This window comes from Ammospiza caudacuta, chromosome 1 (genome assembly GCF_027887145.1).
Source record: "Ammospiza caudacuta isolate bAmmCau1 chromosome 1, bAmmCau1.pri, whole genome shotgun sequence".
NCBI classification, from domain to species: domain Eukaryota; kingdom Metazoa; phylum Chordata; class Aves; order Passeriformes; family Passerellidae; genus Ammospiza; species Ammospiza caudacuta.
Genome location: NC_080593.1, coordinates 4,411,555 through 4,438,594, shown reverse-complemented (window position 1 = coordinate 4,438,594; position 27,040 = coordinate 4,411,555). Strand labels below are relative to the sequence as shown.

Here is a 27,040-nt window from a genome sequence, read left to right as displayed (position 1 = left end):
ATTCTTGCCTGTGGGAACTGGAAAAGCAAAACCTTCCACAGACACTGAAAGGTTTGATCTGCAACCTTAGAAGCTTAGATTGATGTAAAAATACAGCACATAGACATTAAGCAGAAAAATGACAAACTTATGTTTCTACAGTTGTAAGTAAGAATATGCCTTAAGTAAGTGAAAAATTGTATTAATAATATAGTGAAAGGTTTATAATGCAAAAGTGTAGTTGTATAGAATAAGCTGAGTTTAAAAGTTATAATAGAAGCATTTATGTGCATGTGAGACAGAAGCCTATTGAGCAAAAGTATTCAAAGTGCAGCAGAAGTGAGTAAAAGTGATAGATTAGAAAAGCAAAATAAACCCTACAGCAACTGATTGTTAAGTTAGAAAGTTATATGTTACCTTGTAACAAAGAGCTTGTGACTACTCTTGAGCTATGGCCAACTGCCTGCTCCTCTAAAATCTCACAGCCTCTGAGACTGATGTTTATCTGAGCAATAAATCCTCCTTAACCCAAAAATAGCCCCATCCCTTCATTTTTAGCAGAGATACCTGCCTTTCTCTGTGGTTTTCACTGTGGACTGTTACAGGGTGGCCCAGAGCTGTGTTCAAAGCCACACTGCCCCCAGCCCAGGATTCATGGGGAAGTTTAAAATTGCATTTGTTGAATCATGAATGAAGTTGCAGATGGACAGACTGCGCTGGGCTGGGTGGGAAGGCAGGAGGTGAGGGGGGACATGGAGCACTGACATGAGCTCTGTTAAGTGATATCCTCACCTGAGGCTTGCTCCTTCCTCTTGCTCCACAAGAAGAAAAGATTGTGCTTTAGATGTGGAGCCAGCTCTGCTTTAATCACATCAGAAACCTCATCCTTTTAAAGGCAAACCAGAACTAATTGTGCACATCTCCTCTCCACTGAGATATCCTGCAGGTTCTGAGAGGTGTCACTTCACTCTGCTCTATGAAACCTGCTCTCTATTGATGCTCTGCATTTCTCCTGACAGGTTTCTACAAATTATTTCATCAAACTCTTCCATTCTTACAAACAGAGGGCTGCAGCTGCAATCCTGCCAAGCCTGCAGCAGACTGAAGAGTAACAGGATAATTCAAAGGAGCTTGGAAGAGGAGAGGATAAAGGAAAGTAGATAGGAGATGGTTGAGGGGAAGAAAATAAAAAAAGAAGTGATTACATTGTTTGAAGAAAAAAAAAGTTGCAGTCTTTTGGGAAGAAATAATATGTGGGATTTACGAAATCTGTGTGTAATCATAAAAAAGAATGGGGACACTGCCTCAGGCCTGTGAGAAAAAAACATATCAGATGCTTTACTGGGAAATAGAAAGAGCTTAATTTAAGGGCTACAATAAAGCAGAATTTCCCTCAAAACCTCAGTTTGCTTTCACTGCCACCGTAGCAGTGACAGAAGATGTTATGACAATGTTTTTGGGTTTGGTTGTTTTTAGAGCTGCCTTTATCCAGCAAGGACATATAATTTTAAATCTCCAGCCTGTGTTCCTGTCAGCACTGTCCTTTATTGGATTCAAAACTCAGCAGGGACGTGGATTCTTCCCAGAACAAATACCTTTCTTCCCCTACTTCTTCTCTGATAAGCACTGCACTTCTTCTGATGGAATAAAATAAAACTTCTTCTGATGGAATCCACTCAGGTCACTGCTGGCCACTGCCACTGTTCAATAACAAGTCAGGAGTTTTACAAAGGACTCTTATTCTACCTCAGAGGATGCTCCAACAGCACACTGACAAGGGAAAATCCAGGACAAAGCAATTTTGGTTTCTGCATTATCAACAACAGCAATGGAAAATGGGATTCAAAACAAGTTTTTTGATCCTTTGGAACTTTTATTATTATTTTTTTTCTTCAGCTTGATTGTTATTACTGATAGCAGAATTCCTCCTATGGAAAATTTCTGCTTCAGCAGTGTGAGATTGTGATTCTGTGGGATGATGAGGCTGAGTCAGTGGAGGGAGGGAGGGAGCAAACCTTGACTATTAATGAGAACAAACAGACTGAGAATCCCAGCAGTGCAGATCCATTCAACAATGCCAAATGAAGTACCCTGAGCAAATCTCCCCAAGGCCTGTATTGGAGATCAATCCACTTCTGCAGCAAGCACACTTTGTGCACAAATCCATTGTTTCTCCTTCTTGCTGAATTCTTTTCTGTTGGTGAGTTTGTTTGGTTTTACATGGTACAGACAGAACAGCTCTCACAATTTTAAGAGCACCAACATTTAGACCTTGAGAAAGTGATATTGACTTGCTACCACAGTGACTCACTGGCATTCAGCCACTGTGCCAGCAACAATCAAGGCCTCTCCTTCACTTTTTATTATTTAGGTGCTAAATGAAATGTTTACTGGCTTGGTTGTCATTGCACAGGTTCAGATGTGACAGAATTGGAGAAAACAAGGCTGAAATGGGTGCTCACAGGAAAAGGGGGCCCTGGCTGAGCTCTCACCCCCTCCCAGCTGTGTTGGGGACACAAATGGCATCACCTGCCGCTACACCTGAGATTCCTGACCCTTGAAACACTGTGACTGCTCAGTGTTTAGGGCAGCAGGGCTCATCTGCTAAACGGAGGGTGGGCTGGGAACAAAGGATGAAGTTGCTTAAGGAATGGAGGAAGAATGAGGCTGGGTACAAGGGGACAGGATAAATTTGGAAAAATAGGGTTGAGATCCAGTTTGTTCCCCTTTCTCAGTTCAGCACAAGTGAGGACTAAGCCCCACTGGGCTGGGGCAGCACCAGTGATGGTGAAGCTCATTTCCAAAAGCAGAACACCCTCCTGACCAGCCGAACAAATCCTTTATTGGATTCAAAACAGCAACACCTTTTGCCATGCCAGCCAAATATTTCACCTGCTCCTAAAAGAGAGATCCTAAAGTCTCACCACAGTTCTGCTCCAACAGAGCAGGTGTGCTCCGAAATAGGCTCACACTGCAACACTGGGGAAGAAGCACAAAAATTGGGAGCAGATGTAAAACTTGAATCTTCCTGGGGAGTCCTCTATTGAGGACCTCAATGAAGATTCACCCTCCTTGAATCTTCCTCTATTTTCACTCTCAGCAGGCACTCATGGAGCGAGGTAGAAAGATGGAGTAGGGCAGGAATAAAGAACTGGCAGATTTCTACTTTAGGTCAAGATGAGGAATTATCAGATTGTATTTTTTTTGGCCAGGAATTACCTAAATTCTCTCCTTTCACCCACTTCCATCATATCTTCTTCCATCCAAAATAAAAGAGCATTAAAAAAAGCCTCAAATAATAGAAATTGATTATCAAAACAGATTTGTTCTTGGGGTTCTTTATAGAGGTAAATTTGACAAAGATGTCCATAGCCCAAAATTTGGGTGGGGACAATCTGTAATGAAACATGAATTGCCTTCCCTGGAACATCTCTAGAACTTTAGAAAATTGATATATATTGAAAGACCCTGAGGAATCTCATGCTGGTTAACTCTGGCTGCACACGGGACATGTTTGCAATGTGAATTTGAAGAGATGGACTATCTTAATTCATAGCATGTACAGGAAATTCTTAATTGCTACTACTCAGTTGTTGTTTCTAATGTTGAAGCTGAGTGCAGAATTTAAACCTTAAGTTTAAATAACCGAAGAACAATTCAGAAGAATGCAGGTGAGCCACCTCTGTGTTTGAAGCTGGATAACATTTATATCATCCTACCTAATTGTGTTTTGTGTTATTTACTCAAGCATTTATAAAAGGCTGAGCAGGAAAGCAGGGAATATAGCTTCTGCAATGAATAATTTGCATTCTTTATTCAGCGCAAATTAATTCAGGTCTCCAAGCACTGTGGGAATTAGCTTTATATGCACTGTAGAGGGCTCGTAATGGAAGTTTAAACTGATGCATCATAAAAGTTCCCATTTAATGTTTTAAGGTGCTTTTTTTGTTTCCATTAGCATAGATTATTCTGTTTATAGATGCTGGAGTGAGAGAAGATGCCTATTGTTATTAGAAAAGGCCTTGTTAGGGATGTTCAGAAGACTTAGCAAAGACTTTGGGGATGCTCTGCTCCAGGGAAACAGTAATTCTTGCACTGAGATCACTGCCAATAATGCTGCTGTACTCCTGGCCAGGGGGAGGATGTCCTCCACCCACAGTTTATCCTCTGCTATTAGAACAGAAGGTTTTTCTTAAGGATTATCATTGCACAGCACTCAGTGGAGCTGGTTTTGAGGTTGAACTCTCCTGGACAACACAGCACAAATGATACAGAAATGCCAGGCATGGAATCCAAGAAATAAAATAGAATTAACCCATCAGGCCACTCCTATGAAAATATATCCTGTGATTCAGGCAGTGGAGATACATGTGATGACTGATCCACATCTATTTGTTTTCCACCAGTTTGCCTTTCCTCCTGTCCTTTCTCTTAACTGCAGCCCTAACTCTGCTTTCTCTGACATATCCATTTCCCAAACTCCCTTCTGCACCCTGGACCAGATCAGGGAAGGGTTTCTGTGCAGCCTCCTTGATTTTTGCATTCATCATTTCATCAGCACTGCTGGGGATTAAGCTCCACTAATGATGTTCCTCTTTTTATTAAGAAAACTTCTAAGCCCTTTAATGAAGGAAAGACCAAAAATTAACCCAAAGCAAAACAGAAAGATTTCGTTCTGTCTCCTTTGGTTTAGATCCAGGTTTCAGTTACCATGTTCTGCCTTGTGAGAAAACAAAACTAGCCCTCAAAACTTGGAACTTGACACACTCAGATCTTGGTCTCCCCTAATGAAGAACACTGTGCTCACTGAATTTTTTTTGCTGCATCAATAAATCATGTTCAGTTCTTTCCCTGACCCAAACAGGCTTCAGCTCCTATGCTCAGGAGCAGCTCATCCAGCACATCAGTCAGCAAAACCACACAGATCTGCTCAGGAATATAAAAGCCATGACCACTTTCAGGACCATCCATGACCTGGACAGAGTCAGAAGAGGGCTGGAACAACCCAGAAAGTGTCACAAAATTGAGTTAGAAACATGCAAACACATTACTCACCTCAAGCACAAGAAAAGCATAAAGGCAACTATGAGGGCCCCCACTGAAATACAGTGGCCCAGGTAGTTTATGATGAGAGCAATCTTGTAATGGAGCGCATACTTCCTCTGGAGGTAAAGAGATAACAGCATTAAATCAGCATCAGTCTCCAAGCACTGCCATCCAGGAACAGTTCAGCACTTCAGAAAACAGTCATTACTTTTATTTTTCTCAACTTTATAATGATATAATAGTACCAGGGCTGATGCCTCTGTGTAAGGCAAATATATTGTCCAGGCACACAGGCTTGGTGTCATTTCAGTTTGGGATTTGTCCACAGCTTCTTACAAATATAAGCAAAACAAATTATCTTGTCTCCATTTTCCCCTTTTTTATTATTATTTTTTTCCCATTTCCTCAGATTTATTTGATTCAAATCTTTGTCATTTTAGGCAACGATCCTAAAGACACGTCTCAGAATTTCAGAAATTATTAAACATTATTTTCTTAGGAAACAGCACAGTCTTAATGAGCCAGGTTATGCCATTTTCCTACTCAAATGGCTTGGTTTTCACACAAAAATGTCAGCAAGAATAAATAACAAGCCCTTCCCACACAGGCAGGTTTTCCTCTGAGGGACATTCCTTGCAGGCTGTGATCTTTATCCTTCAAACCAAAGCAGAATAAAAACTGGAACCCATTGGCGTCCCTTCAGTTCTGGTAAACCAGGGATCCTGTTGTTTTTAGCAGCAACCCAAATATGTAGTGAAATTTTCTCTATTAGTTTCTATTTCCTTGCATGTGGGGGAGATTGTTGGCAAGTTCTTGATCTTGTAAACAAAAAATTAAGTACAGAAGTGCTTCCATCTAAATCAGTGAATTTAGGGATTTAGTGATCAAAATTTGGCCTTGCAGAGACATCTTTATTGGTGGGCTGCTGTTGGCTTTGGAGAAAGGAGAGGCATCTCCTCTTTGCCTGGCTAGGGAGAAGTAGAATGACGCTATTTAGATAAATACTGAAGATGGCTGAAAAGAGGTTTGCTACTGGAAGACTAAATGTCCCTGAAAAATATATTTATTATTAGTTTTGACATTTATTTATTTTCAAGTTAAGCAGATCTTTCCCCACATTGGGATGCTGCCCTCCTTCAGAAGAACAAGGCTCTTAAAAACCAAACCACCTACATTTCCTCTGGTGATAAAAACATGAAAGCAAAATCCTACAAATGGTATAATTTAAAAAAATTAAATTGGTTGATTTTTTTTTTTTTTCATTTTTTTCCCTAACAATTTCCCTTAACATTTTACTCCAGTGAAAGGAATTTGTCAGTGAATGAATGTTTGGCTGAAAGTACAACCAGCAGCTGTAGCTCATCTGTTCCATTGTTCTGTGAAGATAAGCATCTCCCAGCACTTTGCCAGAGAGCCAGGGAGCTCTCTTGGAATCATTTTTGTGCTGAAACCTGCCTGCATCTTCAGCTCACAGAGTAATGTGCTGTTTCTGGACACAACTCAACCACGCAGAGTATTTTTAAAGTCTTTTATAAAATCCCCTAAAATAAACTTCCCCATCCATCCACGGGCCCATTTTCTGAATCGCCTGCAGGTGAAAAGAAAAAAAGCAACAAAACAAAGCTGCAGAATTCAAATTCCATAGTGTGTTTTATTCATCATTCAGTCGAGGGGACACCTGAAGGGAAAGGAAACTCACTTGACCTGCTGTGCCTACCTGTGCAATGCTGTTTTATTTAACAATGCCCTGGCAAACTGCAGGGCTCATTGACTCTCCTGCTTAATTGACAGAGCCAGAGGATCACAGAACATCCCAAGGGATCCCAAAGGATCATTGAATCCACTGCTTCTCGCACCACTATCAAATCCCAAACCCATCTGACTAAGAACTGCTTTCAGAATTGCTCATTTAGGGCTAGAAATCTCCTGGAAGATGGCAAACCTTGTGTTTTTCCAGCACGAGGTTCCTGCTCTATAAGTCTGACCTTCCTTTGGCTCCTGAACATTATTTCAACTTCACTCAATTTCACTCAAGTTTTAAGAAGGTGTGGTTCAAAACATGAGAAAATTAATTGGAAAAATAAACGTACAAAACTCCTGTTTGATGCACTGATGCTGAAGGAAAAACAGGCACGACTTTCGTATTTTCTGCTTCTGATGCTAACAAGGTTTCCTGAAGGCAAATTCAAACATCACAGAAACAAGAACTGCCTTGGTGCCTAGGGAAAACTAAACTGACAGGGTGGCAAGATCACTTTCCACCAGCCTACATGCAATCTGCATCTCTGCTGGAATGGGAGGCAACGTCTTCAGGGCTGAAAAGCACGTGCCCAGAAAATCATGTTTGTTCCCCAAAGCTCAGCTCACGTCAAACACTTGCACAGCTCTTTTCTGGCTCGCCCTCTTGGACACCAATACATTTAAAATGTCAACAACCTTCTCCTGTTACCTAATATCCTTCTGTTTCAGGGAAGATTCACTTCACTAAAACAAAGATTTAAATTTTATTCAGGGTTAGGAGGAGGGTTGCTAGAAATGAGCTAGAAATTAGAAATGAGCTAGAGAAGGAGATAATAGAATCCTGGAAAGGTTTGGGTCAGAAGGGACCTTAATGATGATTTCTGCCATGTCAGGAGTGCCAGCTACTAGAACAGGTTGTTCAGAACCCCTGACCTGATCCAATCTGATCTGGAACACTTCCACGGATCAGGAATCCATGGATGAGGAATCCAGAGATGGGGAATCCATGGATGGGGAATCCATGGATGAGGAATCCAGAGATGGGGAATCCATGGATGGGGAATCCAGAGATGGGGAATCCAGAGATGGGGAATCCATGGATGAGGAATCCAGAGATGGGGAATCCATGGATGGGGAATCCAGAGATGGGGAATCCAGAGATGGGGAATGCATGGATGGGGAATCCAGAGATGGGGAATCCATGGATGGGGAATCCATGGATGGGGAATCCAGGGATGGGGAATTCAGAGATGGGGAATCTAGGGATGCTTTTACCCCCTGGCCACAGCAGGTCACACCACTGCAATCCCATTCCATGACAATAGACATGACAATCATTTTACACCAGGCAGGGCAGAGGTGTCTCCACAGCTTCCAAAGCCTGGCAGAGGTGTCTCCAGAGCTTCTAAAGTGAGGAATGACAGCACAATGTCTTTACCTGCACTGGCTTTGCACATCTTAGGGCTGCTGGGCTCCCCTCCAGGCTAATGACAGACTCATTCTGCCTAGGGCACTTTTCCCCTTGCTTCAGCTGCAATGGGACTGCTTAACCTGCCCTGAACAATTCAGTGAGTGATTTGAATCAATAACCAGCTAATAAGAGCACTCTCAGACCATCTGACAAGGATCTTGCCTCCTCTAACAGAACTCACTGACAGGTCCTGCCAGCGTTTACAGCTCACGTCTCCCTGGGAGGCTGCCCAGCCACTGCCACTCAGTCACTTCCAATTTCCTCCCGGTGCCAGGATGATCTCAGCACCAGCACAGCTTAAGGACACCTCTCCAAAGACTTTCAGAAGCAACTGGGAAGCGTCTTTGTCATGCCAGATGACTCTGAGCTCACTGCTTTCCCGTTCTGAGCCAGCTGGAGCTGCTGTGGCTGAAGTGACCGTGCTCCCATGCAGGATACATTAGCCTGAGCCCAGCGTGGTGCTAACTCAGCTACTCAGCTTGAAGCCATCTCAAAGCATCAGCAGAAGCAAATTCACATACAGCTGCCACAGACCACAACACCAAAGTCCCTGATTTATAGCTCTTTTTGGAGGCTAAGATGTTTTTTGTGCTGCCTGAGACGCTCACTTTTCTTCTAAGAAGAGCAGAGATTTGTGTGCAGTGAAGGCCCTTCCAACACAGGAGCTTGTAGGCTGAGGAGGATCTTTCCATTTGTGCCACCAAACAGCCAGATGGACCAAAATTATTTCTATATCTTGTTCCTGTGCCTGGAGGAGGAGCCAGCTATTTGTTCAGAGGGTGAGGTCAGTCTGACAGGAGGACACCAGCACTTGGGTGTCCCCAAGGCAAGGGTTAGGGGCAGCTGTGCACACACAGGCACCTTGTGTCCCCTGAGGTACACTGGGGACTCCTGTGATTCCCAGCTGGTCCTGGTGGGACCTCCATGGCTGAATCAGAATTTTTAAGGTTGGAAAAGACCTCTAAGATCATTGACTTCCACCATTCCCTCAGCACCACCCTGTTCACCACTAAACCCTGTCCCCAGCTGCCACATCCACAAGTTTGAATACTTTCAGGGATAGTGACTCCACCACTGTCCTTGGCAGGCTGTTCCAATGTCTGAAAACCCTTTCAGGGCAGAAATTTTCACTAATACCCAGTCTAAACCTCCCCTGACACAACCTGAGGCTGTTCCCTCTCCTCCTGTCCCTGTTCCCTGGGAGCAGAGCCTGATCCCCCCGGCTGTCCCCTCCTGTCAGGAGCTGTGCAGAGCCACAAGGGCCCCTCTGATCCCCCTTTTCTCCTGGCTGAGCCCCTTCCCGGCTCCCTCAGCCCCTCCTGGTGCTCCAGACCCTTCCCCAGCTCCGTTCCCTTCTCTGGACATGAAGGACACAGGCATTCCAAGGGACATTTTAAACTACACCACACAACTACATTTAAGGAACTAGATCTCACAGTGGGAGTCTAGCAGCAAATCACTCACCAGAGCAGAGTTTTAGCAGCTGCTGCCACAGGTCCCAACCACGAGCAGAGCAAGGATGCATTAATAAACCCAGTGAATGGGTGTTACCGAACTGATGGCCCCTAAGAGTGACCCACAGCTGGAAAAACCATAAAATTTCTACTCGTACATTACCAAAACTCTGTCATAAAGCATGGGATTGATGTTGAAAAGTCCTGTTCCTGTCCCCTGTTATCAATCACTGAAATAAAATCATGTGATTCTTCAGCACTCTGCCTGTGAGTGGTCAAGCTTAAAAGCAGTGTTGTTTTTTTGGATTAAAAATAAGTACAAGTCACAGGGCATTACCCCCCCACCCCCAGATGATGTTAAGCATCTGCTAAACTCAGAAAACAACAATAGACCCACTTGTGTGCCTGAATCTCACCTTTAATCAAAATGGAGCAAATCTGTGGGGATTGTTCCTTTTTTCTATAATTTTTTTTGAGATCACAAAGTGTTCATCTGTAACACTGAGCATTATGAGAGATTTCAAAAATATTCACAAATATTAATATTTGCAAAGCTTGTCACAAATCTTTAAAGATCTAATAAATGAGTTTTTAAGCCTCTGTAAGCAAGGGTGGGGGAACATCTGCACTTTCATCTGTTTAAGAAACATGCTATTTAAGGAGTTTTAAGCTATCACCATAGCTGCAAAATTTTTAAAAGCAAAAACAGAGAAAAGGGAATAATCTTGTCCTCTAGTCACAACACTTCTCCAGCCTTTTCAAATAAAACCCCTCTGTGTTTGCCTGTGCACAGACAGCCACTGTTGGGAGCCATGCAAACACATAATGAGCGTTATTAAAATGCAGCAGCCTTTTCCTGAGTGGCTGCAGCTCCCAGCTCAGGTTTCCTGTACCACCTAAACCCCACCAGAGATATCAAATCTTGGCCCAGCTCTGCTCCCCATTCTCCAAATCAGCCCTGCCTGCTCCACATCCCCTCTCTTGCTCACTTTTAGGACATGGTCAGTCTGTCCCTCCAGTGCCCCAGCTTGTGCTGGCCCCAGCACTCCTGCAACAATGCACTGAGATGCTTTAGGGACCTGATTCATCCAAAAAATGGCCCAGCAGCAAGTTAGCTTTTCATTTTAAATGGGAATGAGGATCTGCACTGGGGTGGTCCCAGCTTATGTTGGCCCAAATTGCCTTGGGAGCCTCTCCACCATGCTAGAACACCTTGAGTGTCCCCCTGGGTGGCAGCCAGGTACTGGCACAACTTTACCTTATTCCTAGAAGCCTCTAGGAAAAGGAGGGGGATTAAATTAGCCAGAGGATAGGAACAGGTTCCTCCTCAGCAGCTGGTGTGTTGTTATTTGTGATTCACTGGAGAAAACCCAGACTGACCACACTGGACCTTACAGGATGGATGCTGCACCACAGCCAAAGCACATCCTGGCTCTGTGGGGTGCAGCACCAGCACAGAGAGCCCCTGAGAACTAAATGTAGGGTCCCATCTTCCTCTTCTCTGTCCTTGGCATGGCACAACTATAAGGACACAATGAGTTGAATGAATCCCCAATGATGCCTCAGCTTTTATAGTCTTCGTTTCATATCAGGGCATGGTGAGCTCTGTGCACAGAGCAGGGAGACAAAACAATTCCTGCTCCAGCTGGGCACCAAGGACAAATGATCCAAATCTCAGCCCAGGAGCACAAACACCGTGGGCTGGAGAGAGAAAAACAAGCAGGGTGGGACTGCCTGGGCTAAAGCTGCAATGGGACAATGAACTGCAAGGTGCAAATGGAGCAGAGCTGATCCCAGGGAGAGACCCCGGCAGCGCTCGTGCATTTTGGGGCCATTTTGGTTCATCTTGGGTGCAGCCCTGGCTGGGCTCTGGTGCTGCCCAAGGTGCATCCATGGGGGCCTCCGAATAAATCCCTGCCTTGTTCTTTAGCTCCATCTAGTCTCCAAAACAAACCAGCCTGAGCTGCTGGGCTCCACCCTGGCTCCCAGAGGGAAAAGCCACTCCTGGCAGAGAGAACTCAAAGCCTTTGTGGATTTGTGTCCCACCACAGCACTCAACACAGGAGGAAGAGGAAGAGTATGAAGGGCTTGAAGGCTTAAACTGTGTGAGGGTGAATGTCTATGATGCATCTGAGACATGTGAAAAGAAAAGGGCTTTGCATAATTCCTCACAGCCCTTCTGAAGGAACTTAATCCCATATGCTAATTTAAATCTGATAATTCTTATATCATGCAAGACTGGTTCAATTTCTTAAAGACAGCTGGGTCCTGAGTCTACTTTTTAGGTATTTTTTCTGTTGCTGCCCCTTTACATATTTGCTTAAGGAGAAATGACATTGAGATCTGTAAAGGTCAGTTGTTGATGAGACCTCAGAATGGGCAGATATAGGGTGGAATCAGCTGGTTGAACTTATTTTTTAGTGCCAAAGAGGCTTTAGGTCTTATTGTTCTTATTGCTAACATTTACTGTAGCAGCTGTAGGCTCTGAACAAAGCTAGGAAAAATCTGCATAAACACACATCATCAGGGACAGAGTGAGATAAAGCATCCTTTAAAAAAAAAACATGTGAGCAGGGGATATGGAGAGAGGATAAGTGATTTGCCTCAATTCACGGGGAGGTTTTGTTGCAGAGACAGAAATGGAATCTCTCTCAGAGGTCCCAAATTAGCACGTTAACCTTAAGTTTAGTTTTGCATCCATTTATGCTGAGAAATCTCATTGAGAAGAATGAAGGGAAAAATACAGACCTTGTCATCCAGAATAGGCTCGCACTGAGAGTAGTTTATCTTGGAAGCCCATGTCCCATTGCCCAGGCATTCTCTGTAGGCATTTCCTGGTACAGACCAAAATAAAAGAGAGATGAACACTCTGTGCTGGACTTAGAACAGCTTAGACATTTCACAGGTTCAAGACAAGACTGACAGAACAGATTATTTACAAGGCAAATCAACTTATCCCACCTCTGTGATGACTGGAGCAACCCACTCAAAAGAGGAGAAATAAATAACAAACACATCTACAGACCACGAGTATTTAAAGGTATTTATTAATAGTTTTTTTTCACAGAATATTAATTCAGTAGACAGCAAAGGTATGAAAACACTGCAACTGAAACTGGTGTTGTCCCAAGGTGCCAGTTCTCACAGACTCTAAGTAGAAATCACAAATTACCAAAGCAGAGATTTAATGTCCAAATTCAACATCACCCTGCAGGGCTCTGGGAACTCCATGTGGCAATAGTGGGGTAAAGAGGGGAGTTCAATTTCTGGCAAGCACTCTCTTCATCCCAAGGAATTCCAAGAGAAAACTGCGTTTTTCCTGTACAAACCCTCCTGCACTCCTCAAAGGCACATCCAATTCCAAGCAAGAGGCTCTTGGTTTTTTCCATTCTTATTTTGAACTGTTTCTTAGAAACAAGAGAATTAAAATAAAACAGGAAATCCAGAAAGATCCCCAAAGGACCAATACAGGCAACTTCCTGATGGACTCCTCATGATGTTGTTGCTGCCCTTTACCCAGTTTCTTTTTGGGCCTTTGCCACAGTCATTTAGTGCAGGAAAATCAAATGGTCCTAAATGTGCTGCTGACACCAGCCTTTGAAAAAGGTCAAGAGACTTTTGAAAAGGTGCTTTTGAAAAAGGTAAAAAAAGACTTTTGAAAAGGTCCTTTTTCTTACTGAGAAGGGAAGTCAACAGCCCCTGCAGATGCTCCAGGTGACACTGTACCCACACAGATCACTGAATTTCATATTGCTGGTGTCCAGTTGCACTTTTCCGCTGTTGCTTTTTGGAGTGATGAGGCCAAACTAAACAGAACAGTCTGAGTGGGGTTCAGGTGGTAGGATCTGATTTACATCCCTAAAAGCCCTTGCATTTGTCCCCTCCTTTGGCCAGTGCTGAAGCTCCCTGTGCAGAATTGTTGCTGACTTTGAGCCTCTGTAGCAAACTCCTGACTCTCCAGATGAGCTGATGCTTAGTCGGATGCTGAGTCCCACTTCCAGAGTACTGCTCATATAAACCATTATTTTATTCATTCAAACCCTTGTTTTACTCATTCTGACTCTTCATTTTCCCTGGTTGTATCCCACAAACACAATCCACATCCTGAGAGGCACTGGGGATGCACAACCCACATCAGTGCAGCTCTCTGAGCTGTCACAGCACATCTCCCACAGGGTGAGGGCATGGACAGCAGGGGGAAAATCAAACTCTGAATTTCTCTTGTCCAGGATCTCCTCCAGTATCAGTCATATCTCAACACCAGGTGCCATTGCTAATTTATACCCCACAGTAAAGGTTTTCTTCTTTTTCCTTTCCTTTTCTCCTTTCCTTTCTCCTCTTTCCTTTTCCCTTTTCCTTCCTCCTCTTTCCTGTTCCCTTTTCCTTTTCTCCTTTCCTTTCTCCTCTTTGCTTTTCCTTTTCTCCTTTCCTTTCTCCTCCTTCCTTTTCTCCTTTCCTTTTCCTGTTCCCCTTTCCTTTCCCTTCTCCTTTCTTCCCTCCCTATGTTCCTTTCTCCCTCTCCTTTTCTCTTTCTCTTTTTCCCTCCCTCCCTCTCTCTTTTTTAAAGCTCTTTTGGCCAGTGCTTTAAAGGAGAAACATCTCATTTATTGGGTGAGGTAAGACCTACACTGGAGGCACCTGGAGGGATCAGCTCTTGCTCATGCAGTGTGCAGAAAGACACTGGATTAAGTTCAGTTTTTCTTAATGATTGTCACAAAAAAGAAAAAAAAAAAGGAAAAAAAAAAAAAGGAAGAATCATAATGGAGAGCTCCACTGTAGAAATAAACAATGATCACCCAAGAAGAAAATAACACTTAAATGATCTTTCTAGGGCAACAAGAGCTAATAATAAAGAAATGTAGCTATTAGCACTATTTTTTTCCTAGTTGAAAAACAATTGTGTAAAATCTCATTTTCCAAGACAAATGACATACCAAAGAACTCAGCATACTTTCTCTTAGAATTTCCCCTTCCTTCCTGACTTTATTCTCAGGAAGGAATAATCCAAACAGAGATTTGGTGGTTATAACATGGGGTTATTTGTGCTCTGTGTGCACTTGAACTTGTTTATTATATAATAAAATATTGTTATTGTATGACACAATAATATATTGTTATTGCATGACACAATAATATATTGTTATTTAGTAACACAACTGGACAAGGAGAATGAATGTTCGTGCAAATGAATAATGAGCAGTAGATGAGTCAGGATGGCACAGGCAGCACTCAGCCTTTGTGCACAGAGCTCTTGACACATCATCCAATATTCACTCCTGGGCCTCAGTCTGTTGTCTCTTCTTCCACTTTAAGAATTTTTATTTCCTTTTGTTGTAGATTTGTGGCTCTTGGTTTCTTCTGCTTAATCACCAGTGCAGGAGACAGGCAGGGAGGTAAAAGGGAACTTCTTGGACAGAAAGGAATATCCAGGAGTGCTCAGGGCTTCCAGCTTGCACAGAATGGATTTCAGCCCCTCCAGGCTGCAAATGCATCATCCCATTTCCCCAAGGGCTGACTCAGGGGTGCTGATCAGAGTCATACTCCAGCAGGAAAGCCAAGGGCAGCAGGCAGAGCCCAGACACACTGTGGTGTTTTTGGGGTCCCCAGGACAAAGGAGGAATTTAGAATCTGACTCCATGTTCTTAGAAGGCTTCTATTCTATTCTATTCTATTCTATTCTATTCTATTCTATTCTATTCTATTCTATTCTATTCTATTCTATTCTATTCACTATACTAAATAATGGAGAAAGGACACAGACAGAAGGTTACAAAGAATGATCATGGAAACTCATGACTGCTTCCAGAGTCCTGACACAGCCGGCTGTGATTGGTCATTAAGTCAAAACAATTCACATGGAACCAATCAAACAATCACCTGTTGGATAAACAACCTCCAGACCACTTTCCAAAGCAGCAAAACAAGGGAGAAGCAATCAGATAATATTGTTTTCATTCTTCTCTGAGGCTTCACAGCTTCCCAGGAGAAGAAATCCTGGCAAAGGGATTTTTCCTGAAAATATGATGGTGATAGCACACAACAGCAGCAGCAACATTCACAGCTCTCCTGGACTCTGAGGTGATGTAAAAGGGGTCTCCACCCCTGGAAAACCTCATTCCACACCACCAAAAAGGTAGGTAAAAAAACCTGAGCACGGCTACAGCAAAGCCTTGGCAGGAACACAGCTGGGATACCCAACTCTCCCCGACTCCAGCTCTTGGGAAAGTCCAGCTCAGTCTATTATTTTATGGCTCTTCACAGAATATATCCAGATAAACAACCTAACACCCACAGGAATGTCTCACTTTTATGTATTTATACACACACACCCACACTACAGAGAGCCTGAACTTCATTCTTAGTGGAGTAGAACCATTTAAGAGCAAGTGAGAAATTCAAGGTGGAGAGCAAAAGTTCCTCGAATAAAAAGAAAATTAGTGTTCCATTGTTGGGTTTGTGGTTTTTTTTTTTTTTGTTTCTGTTAAGCTTGGGGTTGAAGTGTTTGACATTATATTTTGTGTTTAGATTTAGATGTTTATTATTTCTTATTTATATTACAGTTTTGTAAGTTGAGAGCTTTATAGTATTTTATTGTCTGCTATTTTGTAACAGACAAAAAACAAATCCCAAAAATACCACTGACACACAACATAATAAAAAACTTAAAACAAACCATAAAAGAGAGTAACTTTAACTCTCCATACTTCAAACAACTATTAAAGAATACTTTCTACAATTATGATCTGGTACCTTATAACTATGGATTTTAACAGATTTCCAGATAACCACCACAATTTTAACAGATTCACAATACATACTACAAAAAGTCAAATAAAGAAAAACTCTTACCACATTTAATAAAGTCTTATATAGAAAATAGAAGCATTGTATTTATCAAAATACTTATAAATAGAAACATTGCATTTATCAAAAAAATCAGACTGTGATAATCACAAATCTGTCTGTTTGCAGGGCAAACGGGACTTTTAAGGAACTCCAGCATATTTATTGTTTCAATAAAAAGAATAAAAGAAAAAGCTGATCAACCCAGAATTGAGCCCATACATCAATAACAATGGAAAGTGATTTTCATCTGACATGGAAGAACATGAGAGAAACTCACAGACTTTTATTTACCCATTTGAAGGTTTCCTCACACACTGGTGTTTGATAAAGGGGGGAGACATCCAAACTCTGTTTCCAGTTTTCCCATAACTCTCCTCAGCATCCCTGTGACTCAGCACCACCATTACCAGATTAATTCTGGGAAAACTCGCATTGGATGAGAGGAGTTTTTCACAAATCAGCTCAAGGACCTTTATCCCAAACAGAAATGTGCCTTTTAGACATCTGAACTCATGTAAAATGAATTCTACTCTGATTTACTACACTTTATTGATAACACTGCCAGAGACTCCTCTGAAGAGCCCTCAGTGTGTGTCTAAACAGAAAATGGAGCAGAAAAATCCAGTATTTGTCATCCCAGCTGTGATCTGTCCCCTCCTTAGAATCCACTGACATATTTTTGCTGTGAGGGTGACAGAACACCGGAACAGGCCTAGGGAGGTCTTGAAATCTCCCTTTTTGAAGATACTTAAAACCCTTTTAAGACATGCTCTGGGCAACTGGCTGCAGGTGCATCTCAGCAATCCTGTGGTTCTGTGATTACCTGCATAGAACTATCCTCCGGAACAGCTTTAAAACACCCGTTTATGAGGTAAAACCTAGCCTTTAATTTCATTTCAAACTGCAGATGATGTTGCATTCCTAGCCCTTAATTTCATTTCTAACTGCAGATGATGTTGCATTTCTGAGTGGGGTATGCAAAGGGAAGTGTTTGATGAGTGGTATTTTGTATTTTTGTATTTTTCTTTTTTTATTGACGCTATTGAAGAGCACAAAGCCTTTCAGGTAGTGGTAACTCAATATGTATGGATTGGCCTGGTGTCAGGCTGGTGTTTAGTCAGTAAAAGTCCATTAAAAGCACGACACAAACAGGAGACAGGAGCACTGGGTGAAGGTAAATGGATGCCACTCTCAGCAGGAAATTCACCACCTCCCCCCAGCCATTTGTGAGTGAAAGACAATTCCAGACACTGCATGCAGGCACTGCCATCATGGACCTTGCCCCTGACAACTGGAACTAAGCTGGTTTTGAAAGAGATTTTACTTGTCTTGCCATGTTTCATGTAGATGAATTTCTGGCAAGGTTTACATTTCCAGTTATTAATAAAATGGAAATCTGGCTATTGATGCCTCTTATATGGCTATTTGTGCCTTTCATCTGGCAATTTGTGCCTTTCATCTCCTGGATTCTACAGACTGGCCACGGAATCTTGAGCCAAGTTCATCAGCTACTGGAGTGAAGGGAACAAACAGAAAAATGAATAAATAAATAAGACAGCCTGTTAATCCCTGAGCTGAGGGCACGTGGCTGCTTTGGCAGCTTGCTGATCCTTGTTAGGTGTCAGCTGAGCTGAAATGAAGGGTCCATCCATCAGAAAACCAGAATCCCCCTGAACACACTCCCTAGAACACAGAGGGTTTTGGGAGGTGGGGTTAGGGGTGACTGTGGCACAGACTCAGAATTTTTCAGTAATTATTTTGTAAAACCATTGCAGACAGTCTGGTAAATCTCTCCACTGTGATTCTTTTTCATTGATATTCCTATATCTACATTTTTTCCTCACTTTTTAAGACAACTATTAAACTGTTTTTGCCTCTGACCTAGCTGAGCAATTTGCCATCCTTTTCAGGCTAGGTTAGTTCTGCATATTTGCCACAGGTGGAGTTCAAATTTATAATTTTAGAATATCAGTTTGCAGCCAGTCTTGTTCACATCTCACCAATCCCTTCCTGCCCTGGCTTCAGGGCACAGCCCAGCAGCCCATGGTGCCCCCAACATGAAGGTGTTTATCCCAAGTTTTCCAATGGAAAAGAAGCCCAAGTAAGTGAGATTTCCCCTTAGATATAAATTAAAATAGTTTCTGTGATATGCTGGTCTGTAAAATCAGAAGAAACAGTGGAGAAACTCTGATTTTTCTCAGTGCCATGATTAAAGCTGGATGCCATCTTCTGAGCTGAATAAATGGATTTTGAAATGCACAGTTTTGGGACAGAAAAAATGCCCAAAATATCCTAGTGCCCAATGTTGTAGCCTAGGAGTTGCTCACAACATGGAGCTCAACTCTTGTCTCTTCCAATGTTGGATTTCATGAGGAATTCAAACCCAGTTTAAGGGATTCCTACTTTCCAAGGAGTTCTAATCACTGGAACATTGCAAGATTCTCCCAGTGACTCCTCCAAACAATTTGTATTCATTTAATGTTCAAGACATTTTGCTTGGTATTAGGCAAAAAATTTTTTCTCTTGGGTACTTATCCACCATGATCCCCAGTAAATCCAGCAGGAACTGCATGATACAAATTCCTCAGCTTGGCTGCCCAGATTTCACAGGAGTCTGATCAAATGAGACAGAAAAAAACCTGTGTTGCATAAGGCACACATCACTTCATGTATAGGTTATTCTTAGCCCCTGTTCAAAGTCTCAGAAAAATAGCAAGCTTCTAAAAATAGGGGCTGAATCATGGGGCTATAAATTATTTATTCATGTGCCACACTCCCTCTTTGGCGCTTTATTTTTTTTTCTGATTGTTGCAGTGACAACTCGAGCCAGTTAGGATTCACAAAGCATCAGGACAATTGCTTACTATTTCTAGAAATTGTAAGTGACAGCAGCATAGAATTGTGGCATCCAGGAGACTGGAAAAAATAAAAATAATCTCTCTCCACATTTTTTATTTGTGAATGAGGGATATTCTGACAAAAATAAGGAGAGGCAAGAACAGTTATCCAACTGATGCTCATTGTACATCAGCCAACATCAGGTTGAAAGCCAAGAGGTTTTCTCTGGATGTCACAGCTGGGTTTTTTTTGAATTTGTACAGAAATATGATGCACTTATAGGAGAGTCTTGGAAGGCAGATAAATAATAATTTAGGCAAGAAATGTTCCCCTAGAAAAATATTTCTAAACTCAGCTCTGTCTGGCTCAGCTCTATGTGTCCTCAAGCTTTCAAGCCCATTAGAAATGTTGATGAGGTTTCTGTTGTTTTCCTTTGCCAATAAATCCTAAAAAGGTTTGCAAGAACCTCGAGGAGCCTAATTATGCTCACTTGCTGCATTGATTTCCCATCAGCTGAAGAGCTCAAGTGGCTCACCCAGGTCACAGAACAGGTCAAAAGCAAAGGCAGGAACAGAACCTTGCAGAAATTTAGAAGTGCTCCAGGCTCCTTCAGAGTTTAGGAAAACATTCTGTGGGTTTCTAGCCCAAGGCAGGCTCTGTTGGACCTACAGAGATTGAGGGCACCTGAGCTACTCAGTTCTGTTTGTACAGAGCATCACAGAATATTCTGGGCTGGAAAAGGCTTTAAAATGATGCAGTTCCACTCCCTACCATGGCAGGGACATGTTCCATCAGACCAGGGTACTCCAAGCCCTGTCCAGCCTGGTTTTGGACTCTCCTTGGCCCAGGCTGGGGCTCCTGGCAGCAAACAGTGGCATTAGAAATATCCCATAGATTGAATCGTGCAGAACTGGCAGAAAAGTGCCTCTTTTCAACCTTGTTCAGTGAAATACCTGCTAATGTAAAGCCTCTCACAAAAAATCCCACACATTCTGTTTGACTTGCTGATCCCCATGTGGTTCACCTCAGGAAACACAATTTCTTGCAGTATCTTTCACTCCTTATGCCTTCAGGGTTAGCAAAAACTGTTCCATAAGATACAACTTTTTTTATAGCAAATACTCTATTTCTTCACAGCTTCATTTTGAATTGTTTCAGGATTGAGGTGTGGGCACTGACAGGCAATTCCCAAAGCTGCCCTTTCCCAAGACAATCACTCCTCAGAAGGATGATTTGGGAATCATCCTGGAAGCTGCCTTCCTCATCCCAAATTGCTTATAGCTGTTGTGATAACCCTCCTATTAATAACTGAATAATAAAAGACTTAGTATTCAATTATACCATTGATTCTAACATTAATTTCCTTAAGAAATTATTTCGTGGCTTGTGATTGAGGAAGCTCTTGTTCTGAAATGTCAGGGCTGGGCTGTTACAGAAACAGCTGAGGAACACCCAGAAGACAGGGAGAGAAAACCCAGTGAGGAGGCTCAGCAGCACTTCACAAACGCTTGGTTAATCCTGCCTGCAGCCTCCCAAGGCTTTCTGCAGTCTGCGGGTGTTAGTTTTCTGTTTCTCTTTGCTGATTTATGACCGGAGATAGCTCAGGGACGCCACTTGTAAGTTTTCTGTGCTGTCTAGGCTGTTTAGGTGGCCTGGAAAGGCCCAGGGATGGCCTTGAAGAGCCGACGCTTCAAAGGACGAGGAGAGACTTCTGATCTTGTCTCGGTCTCGGTGTTTATTAATTGTTTATCTAAAAGATTTTCTTTCAGCCTGACAGAGGTCTGCACAGCAAGTCAGCCATGGGCACACTCCGCAAGCCCCCGGGGCGGTCACTTATCTTTATACCCGAAGTTACGTGTACAATATTTATCATTTTTCCCCAATACCTTCTACCCTTATTAACTGGTGCACTTTTAGTAATAACCAATCCCAAAGTGCCACCATCACCACAGAAGATGGAGGCCAAGAAGAAGAAGAAGAAGAAGAACAGGACACGCCCCAATTCCTCCATCTTACTTCTTTAGACCCCCTGTACCAAAATCCTAAACCCTGTGTTTTACACTCTAATTAACTTATCCCTTCACCATACACCCAGTGAAACCTTCCCATCCTCATACAGGTGTCGTCTCCTGTGCAGGATCAAAGTCCAGCCACCAGACACTTCTGGCAACATTCCAGGACTCCTGAGCCCCCCAAGGGTGTTCTCGGCCACTCTGCAACTCAGTCCTGAGGTGCTGAGATCCCACATGCAGGTAAATCCCTGAGACAGCACAACCCCAGGGGTGAGCACAAAGATTTACAGCTCAGACCTCCATGTATCTTTCAGAAGAAAGATAAAAGAGGGAGATTACAAAGCACAGGTTATTCCTCAGGTTGTCATATTTTGCCTTCACCTGGTTTTCAGCACAAGAAAAAAAAAAAACAAAAAAAAAAACAGAAAAAAAAAAAGCCCAGCAAAATATAGAAGTCAAACCAAACTCCCAACCCAAACCTCTTCACTTTTAGCTGAACAGAAATCAGAAATTGTTTAACTCTCCAAAAACCTGTTGAAAATAAAATTCTGGCATTCATGCTGGGCTTATTTCCACACCCAGTTGTTCAAATTAATCTCTCCTGACAGGCCAGGTGTCACACAAAAGAAGATGCACAGACATCACTTATACTTTAGCAAGTTACTGACACTTGGATTGCTAGAAACTACAAGAACACCCAGGAAAGTCTGTGGGAAATGGATTTATGGAAAAGTTTTTAAAGTTTGACAGAAGGTTTACATACTATGTATGTAAATTTTGAGATAAGAAATATTGACTTAGAAACGTTATGGAATAGGATATATATTGTTGAGAGAGAAATTGAATTAGAAATAAGTTTTAAAGGAGGGTTTTGTAAATAAGATTAGGTATCTTTGAGAAATAGAACTATGGAAAATATATTGTAGTAGCACTTATGAGGGGTAGTTTTAGATGATTGGTTTTCAAGTATTTACAGTATGGTGTGGTAAAAGTTGATAGGTTAAGAAATGTTTATAATGTATTGTAATTAGGGAATAGTTGGTTTTTAATTGTGATGGTCCTACTTGTCCTAGTCTTACATTGCTCTCTACAGTTGAGCTCAAGATTAAGACATTTAAACTCTGATGTCCTGACACAGATGCTGATGTGGAGTGAAGGTTCCAATGTCCATGGTGCCACAGAGACATCCAGCACTATTTATGATGTCCGTGGTATCTACTCAACCTAGGCCATTCAACTGTACTAAATCCCCAAATTTAAGCTAATTAATTGATCCCAAGATTGCAACTCATGGATCAGATTCAGCTGATCCATGGCCATTTGCTTTATGGAGCAGAGTTGCTCTTCCACTGACCCCACACTGACAACAGGAGGAATTTAATCACCTACAGCAAATAGAAGCATCTTCTCTCCTAAATTTAGGTGCTGGGGTAAACAAAACACTGACCTAGATGGGTCTGTAATTTTATGTGGAACAATTACTTGATGTTTATTTTAAAGACTTTCTTCATTTGACTCTGGTAATGCAATTGTTTTAAGGAAGAGGCTATCTTCCAAATTGTCTTTGTATGGATCATGCAGAAATTACCAGCAAAGATTCCCCAGCCCAGAACACTTCCACCTGTATGGAGAGAGGGAACTTCCACCCAAACAGCTCCCTAAAAACCAGAAAGGTGCAGTCTAAGAAAATGTTCTTCCTGCTGGTTACTCCAAGAGGTCATTAATTCTCCCTTTGTTGTATCAAGGCACCAGGAGAAGAAAAAGCATCACCCAGGGCTGCAGCTCCATTTGTTTCTGAGCCTGACACACCAGGAGAGCACAGGGCCATCAAACTCCTTCCCTAACCCCCTTCTGGAAGGCTGGCAGGGCACAGCCTGGTAATGATGCTTCATCTTTATGGTAATTGCTTCTCAGCTGAAATTCAAAATTCAATTAGTCACCTGGCATAATTACTGAATGCACAGAGAGATGCAATGTTAATGAGAGGTGTAAGTGTACTTTATTACCTGTAGTAAAGCACTGTGGGACTGAGAAACACTGATTAGCACAGGAGGGAGAGGAAAGGAGTTGGAGGCTGGAGTTTAGGACAGATGACTGGAGAAGACAATTTGCACAACCCCTTGAAAGAAAGGACTGTGGGCAGCCTCCCTGTACTTTAGTTTTTGCCTCAGCAAAGTGGGAATGGGAAAAGCAATTTTATTTTCACAGAACTTCCACTGCCTGGAATTTATTCAGGAATTTATGCAGTCACAAATGCAAAGCAGAGCAGCTGCAGGAATGTCTCCTGATGGAGCACAGAATCAGTGTTCACTGGGAATAATCCTGACCTGCTTTCAGAACTCTGCAAAAATAATGAGAAAGGTGGCTGAGGAAAGGAGAGATGAGAGCAGGTTCCAAAATGCACCAGTCATGCGGTATTTGCCTGGTAAGGTTCAAATACCTTTTGGTATTTGAATTCACAATGAAACCTCTGGTCCAGCGGCAGAGGCTGTGAGAAGAAAGCAGCACACAGGAGAGACAGAAAATAAGAGGTGAGAGGAAATATCACAGACAACACAGGGAATGATTTGGGCTAAAAGGCCAGGAGGATCTGCAAAACCTGATTATTATCCCTGAGTCAGCACTGGGGGTTTGCCTACACCACAGGAACCACAACAGTTGCTTGGCCTTACAGGGATTTTCTTTTTTACTTGGTTTTGGGTTGTTTTTTTTTTCCCCCTACTTCAAACCATTATCCAGATCATACATCCAGCATTTTCTAAGAATCCTTTCCTTTTAAAAACCCCTGTAGGATGATTCAGACAGGTCCTGTAACACTTACACGTCTTGGGACGTCAGGACAAAAACAACATCCGCTGCTGTCAGCTCGTGCTCTGTGTGCTTGCCAGGAAGCTCCTGTGCCTTCCCCAAGCCTAAATATTCATCAGGAGAAGGGAGGCAAGAAACAGACTGTCTGCAAGACAAAAAAACCCTGCAAACATCACACCAGTGACCACTTGCCAAAGCAGCCCCTGCCAGCTTTCATAGCAAAGCCTAATATAGGAACATAAGAAATTCCAGATGTTTCTTGGCAGATATGAGCCCATTCTGCTGAACCACATTTCCCCTTCCAATAATATAAGTTTAAAAAGGGGATGAGAACGGGAAAGTTCTCCCAATTTCTGTGAAGTGAAACTAAGGTGTCTGAATACAACCCTTTCCATAACCAAACAATTTTAAGGGATGAGCAAAATAGTCAGCAACATCAAGACGATGAATTTTGACTGTGGAGATTGCAGAAGCGGAGCTTCTTTAGGCCATCAAAGATTAGGTTTGAGATGAGAAAGTAAAGTCCCTGCAGATACAGGGAAATACAATAATTCCAAGTCTCAAAAACCTTTTACAGACACTAATAGTGTTATATTTTCTCTGGGCTGTCCCTCCACATAAATTCCTTTTCCTACTGGGTGAAGAATAAGGTTTAAAAACAGCTTTTGCCAGGAGAAAAGCAACACCTACCTCAGATCTTCTTTCTTACACAGCCACAACAAGAAACAGGAAATTTTCATTAAATAACTTATAATAAGGAGTACTGGGCTTTTGAGCTCCAGTTTTGTTTTTGAGCTCCAGTTTTGTTTCCCTCTCAGTCCTTCTCTTCCCATCCTTGAAAACAGTGCCAAAAAGTTTATGGAATTATCACCCAGCACAGCACTGCTATTGGGAACTCAGTGTCCAGAGATGCTTTATGTGGTAAGAAGGGCAGCAGAAGAAAGCTGAGTTTGTAGATAAGCAATTGCTAGGCTGATGATAATACTTGGATTTAAAAGTTCACCAACTGCTTAACCCCCCCCAGGCTCCTCTTCCCATACTTTATATTGTTGCTTCCATTGGTGCATTTCTAGACTTTCCCAAAATACAACATGGAATATGAATCATGTGCCAGTCCTTCCCTCCAGGACAGCATTTATTGAAACTCTAAGTGAGATCAGAAACCTGAGAGAAATAATATTTCATATAATGTTTGCTAGTGCTGTACAGACACCAGGAAATTTGGTTTGCAAGTGTGATATCAAAAAGGAAGTGAAGAAGTACGAGATTAATTTTGAGAGGGAACTGTGAAGGACCATATTGTTCTGTAAGGGCTGTTTTCATGCCCACAGCACCTTATCAAGCAGCAAATGCAGATCAGAGATATGCCTTTGGCTCTCTGAGGGTGAGATGGGACTGTCTGCACTGCTCCTGGGTGCTCTGCTTCAGCCCAGCTTCCCAAGACATCTCTCAGCCCCCACACAAATGATCCTCCTCAAGAGATTCCCCCATGCACAAGGGGGAATGATCAGCACAAGCTGAGAGATCAGGAAGACTTTGAATAATCTTCTGCAGAAGGCAGCTGGAAAAGAGGTGAAGAGGCTGTTCCCCTGCTATAAACTGATTAATACAATGCATCTCTCATTTGGGAAGCCTGCTGTTATGTGGGAAGGTGCTTTCTTATCACCTGGTAATGATTGTCTCTCTGGGGGTTTGAAATGCCATGGGAGGGAGAAAGGGAATTTTAAAACCTCTTCTAATTTTATAGCACATAAAATGCTGTCAGCACATGCTGTGACAGTCTAAGAAAAGCATTTCACCAGCCACATTTTTTGGCTAAAGTCCCTGATGAATCTTAAGATCCTGAGCTTATTTCAAGCAGGAATGATAAGTGGGCCACCTCTGAACCATCCCACGTGGATTCGGGTTCCCTGCAGCCTGGCAAATGTGGTGTGGCAGCTCCAATATCATCACACACATCTTTTAAAGACCCATATCTGTGATCTCAGTGCTGCCTGAACCACTCAAACAGCTCTGGGAAGTGCAGGAAACAGGGGGATTCACTCTCCATGCAGTTCCATGATGGTCAGGATGTGGATGGAAAGGATAAATCATCTCATGCTGGCACTGAACACTGCGGACCTTGCACAGCTTTACATGCAGGGCATTAATCCTAGGCTTGTCATATAAATCCCACAGTACAAAAAAGGACAGAACAGCTCTCCCCACCCCCCAAATATTCTAAACCCCTTTTCAGAGCACTAAAATGACACCTGTCACTGTTTCAGCTCAGCGTTTTCCCCAACATTCTTTCCCTATACTTCACTTTTCCCCTTTTTTTCTAAAGCTGTTATGAAGATCTTCTCTTCAAATCTAGAAGTTTCCAAACCCCAAATCTGCTGGTTTAACCATGCCACAGATTTATGTACCACCTTCCTGGGATGTGACCGTGTTCACAGGGGTTCTTGGATGAGGGAAAGAGACAAGTATCTGACTCCATGTTTCAGAAGGCTGATTTATTATTTTATGATATATATTACATTAAAACTATACTAAAAGAATAGAAGAAAGGATTTCATCAGAAGGCTGGCTAAGAATAGAAAGGAATGATAACAAAGGTTTGTGGCTCGGCTCTCTGTCCGAGCCAGCTGTGATTGGCCATTAATTAGAAACAACCAACATGGGCCAATCCCAGATGCCCCTGTTGCATCCCACAGCAGCAGATAATCAATGTTTACATTTTGTTCCTGAGGCCTTTCAGCTTCTCAGGAGGAAAAATCCTGAGGAAAGGATTTTTAATGAAAAGATGTGACACTGGGACATTGTCCTGACATAAACCCTGTCTCCAGGGATTTGGAAATGGCACA

General features: G+C 42.5%; 1 protein-coding gene across 2 annotated transcripts in view; it reads right to left on the bottom strand.

Annotated features, from left to right (window-relative positions):
• The window catches only part of CRHR2 (corticotropin releasing hormone receptor 2), a 151,943-nt gene that overhangs the window by 55,024 nt on the left and 69,879 nt on the right, over positions 1-27,040 (bottom strand). For both annotated transcript variants that reach the window (XM_058808304.1, XM_058808315.1), the window contains 2 exons: positions 12,439-12,524; positions 5,035-5,141 (listed from right to left, as the gene is read on the bottom strand). In XM_058808304.1, coding sequence (XP_058664287.1) covers positions 5,035-5,141; positions 12,439-12,524 — 193 coding nt within the window. The remainder of the gene's footprint in view (positions 1-5,034; positions 5,142-12,438; positions 12,525-27,040) is intronic.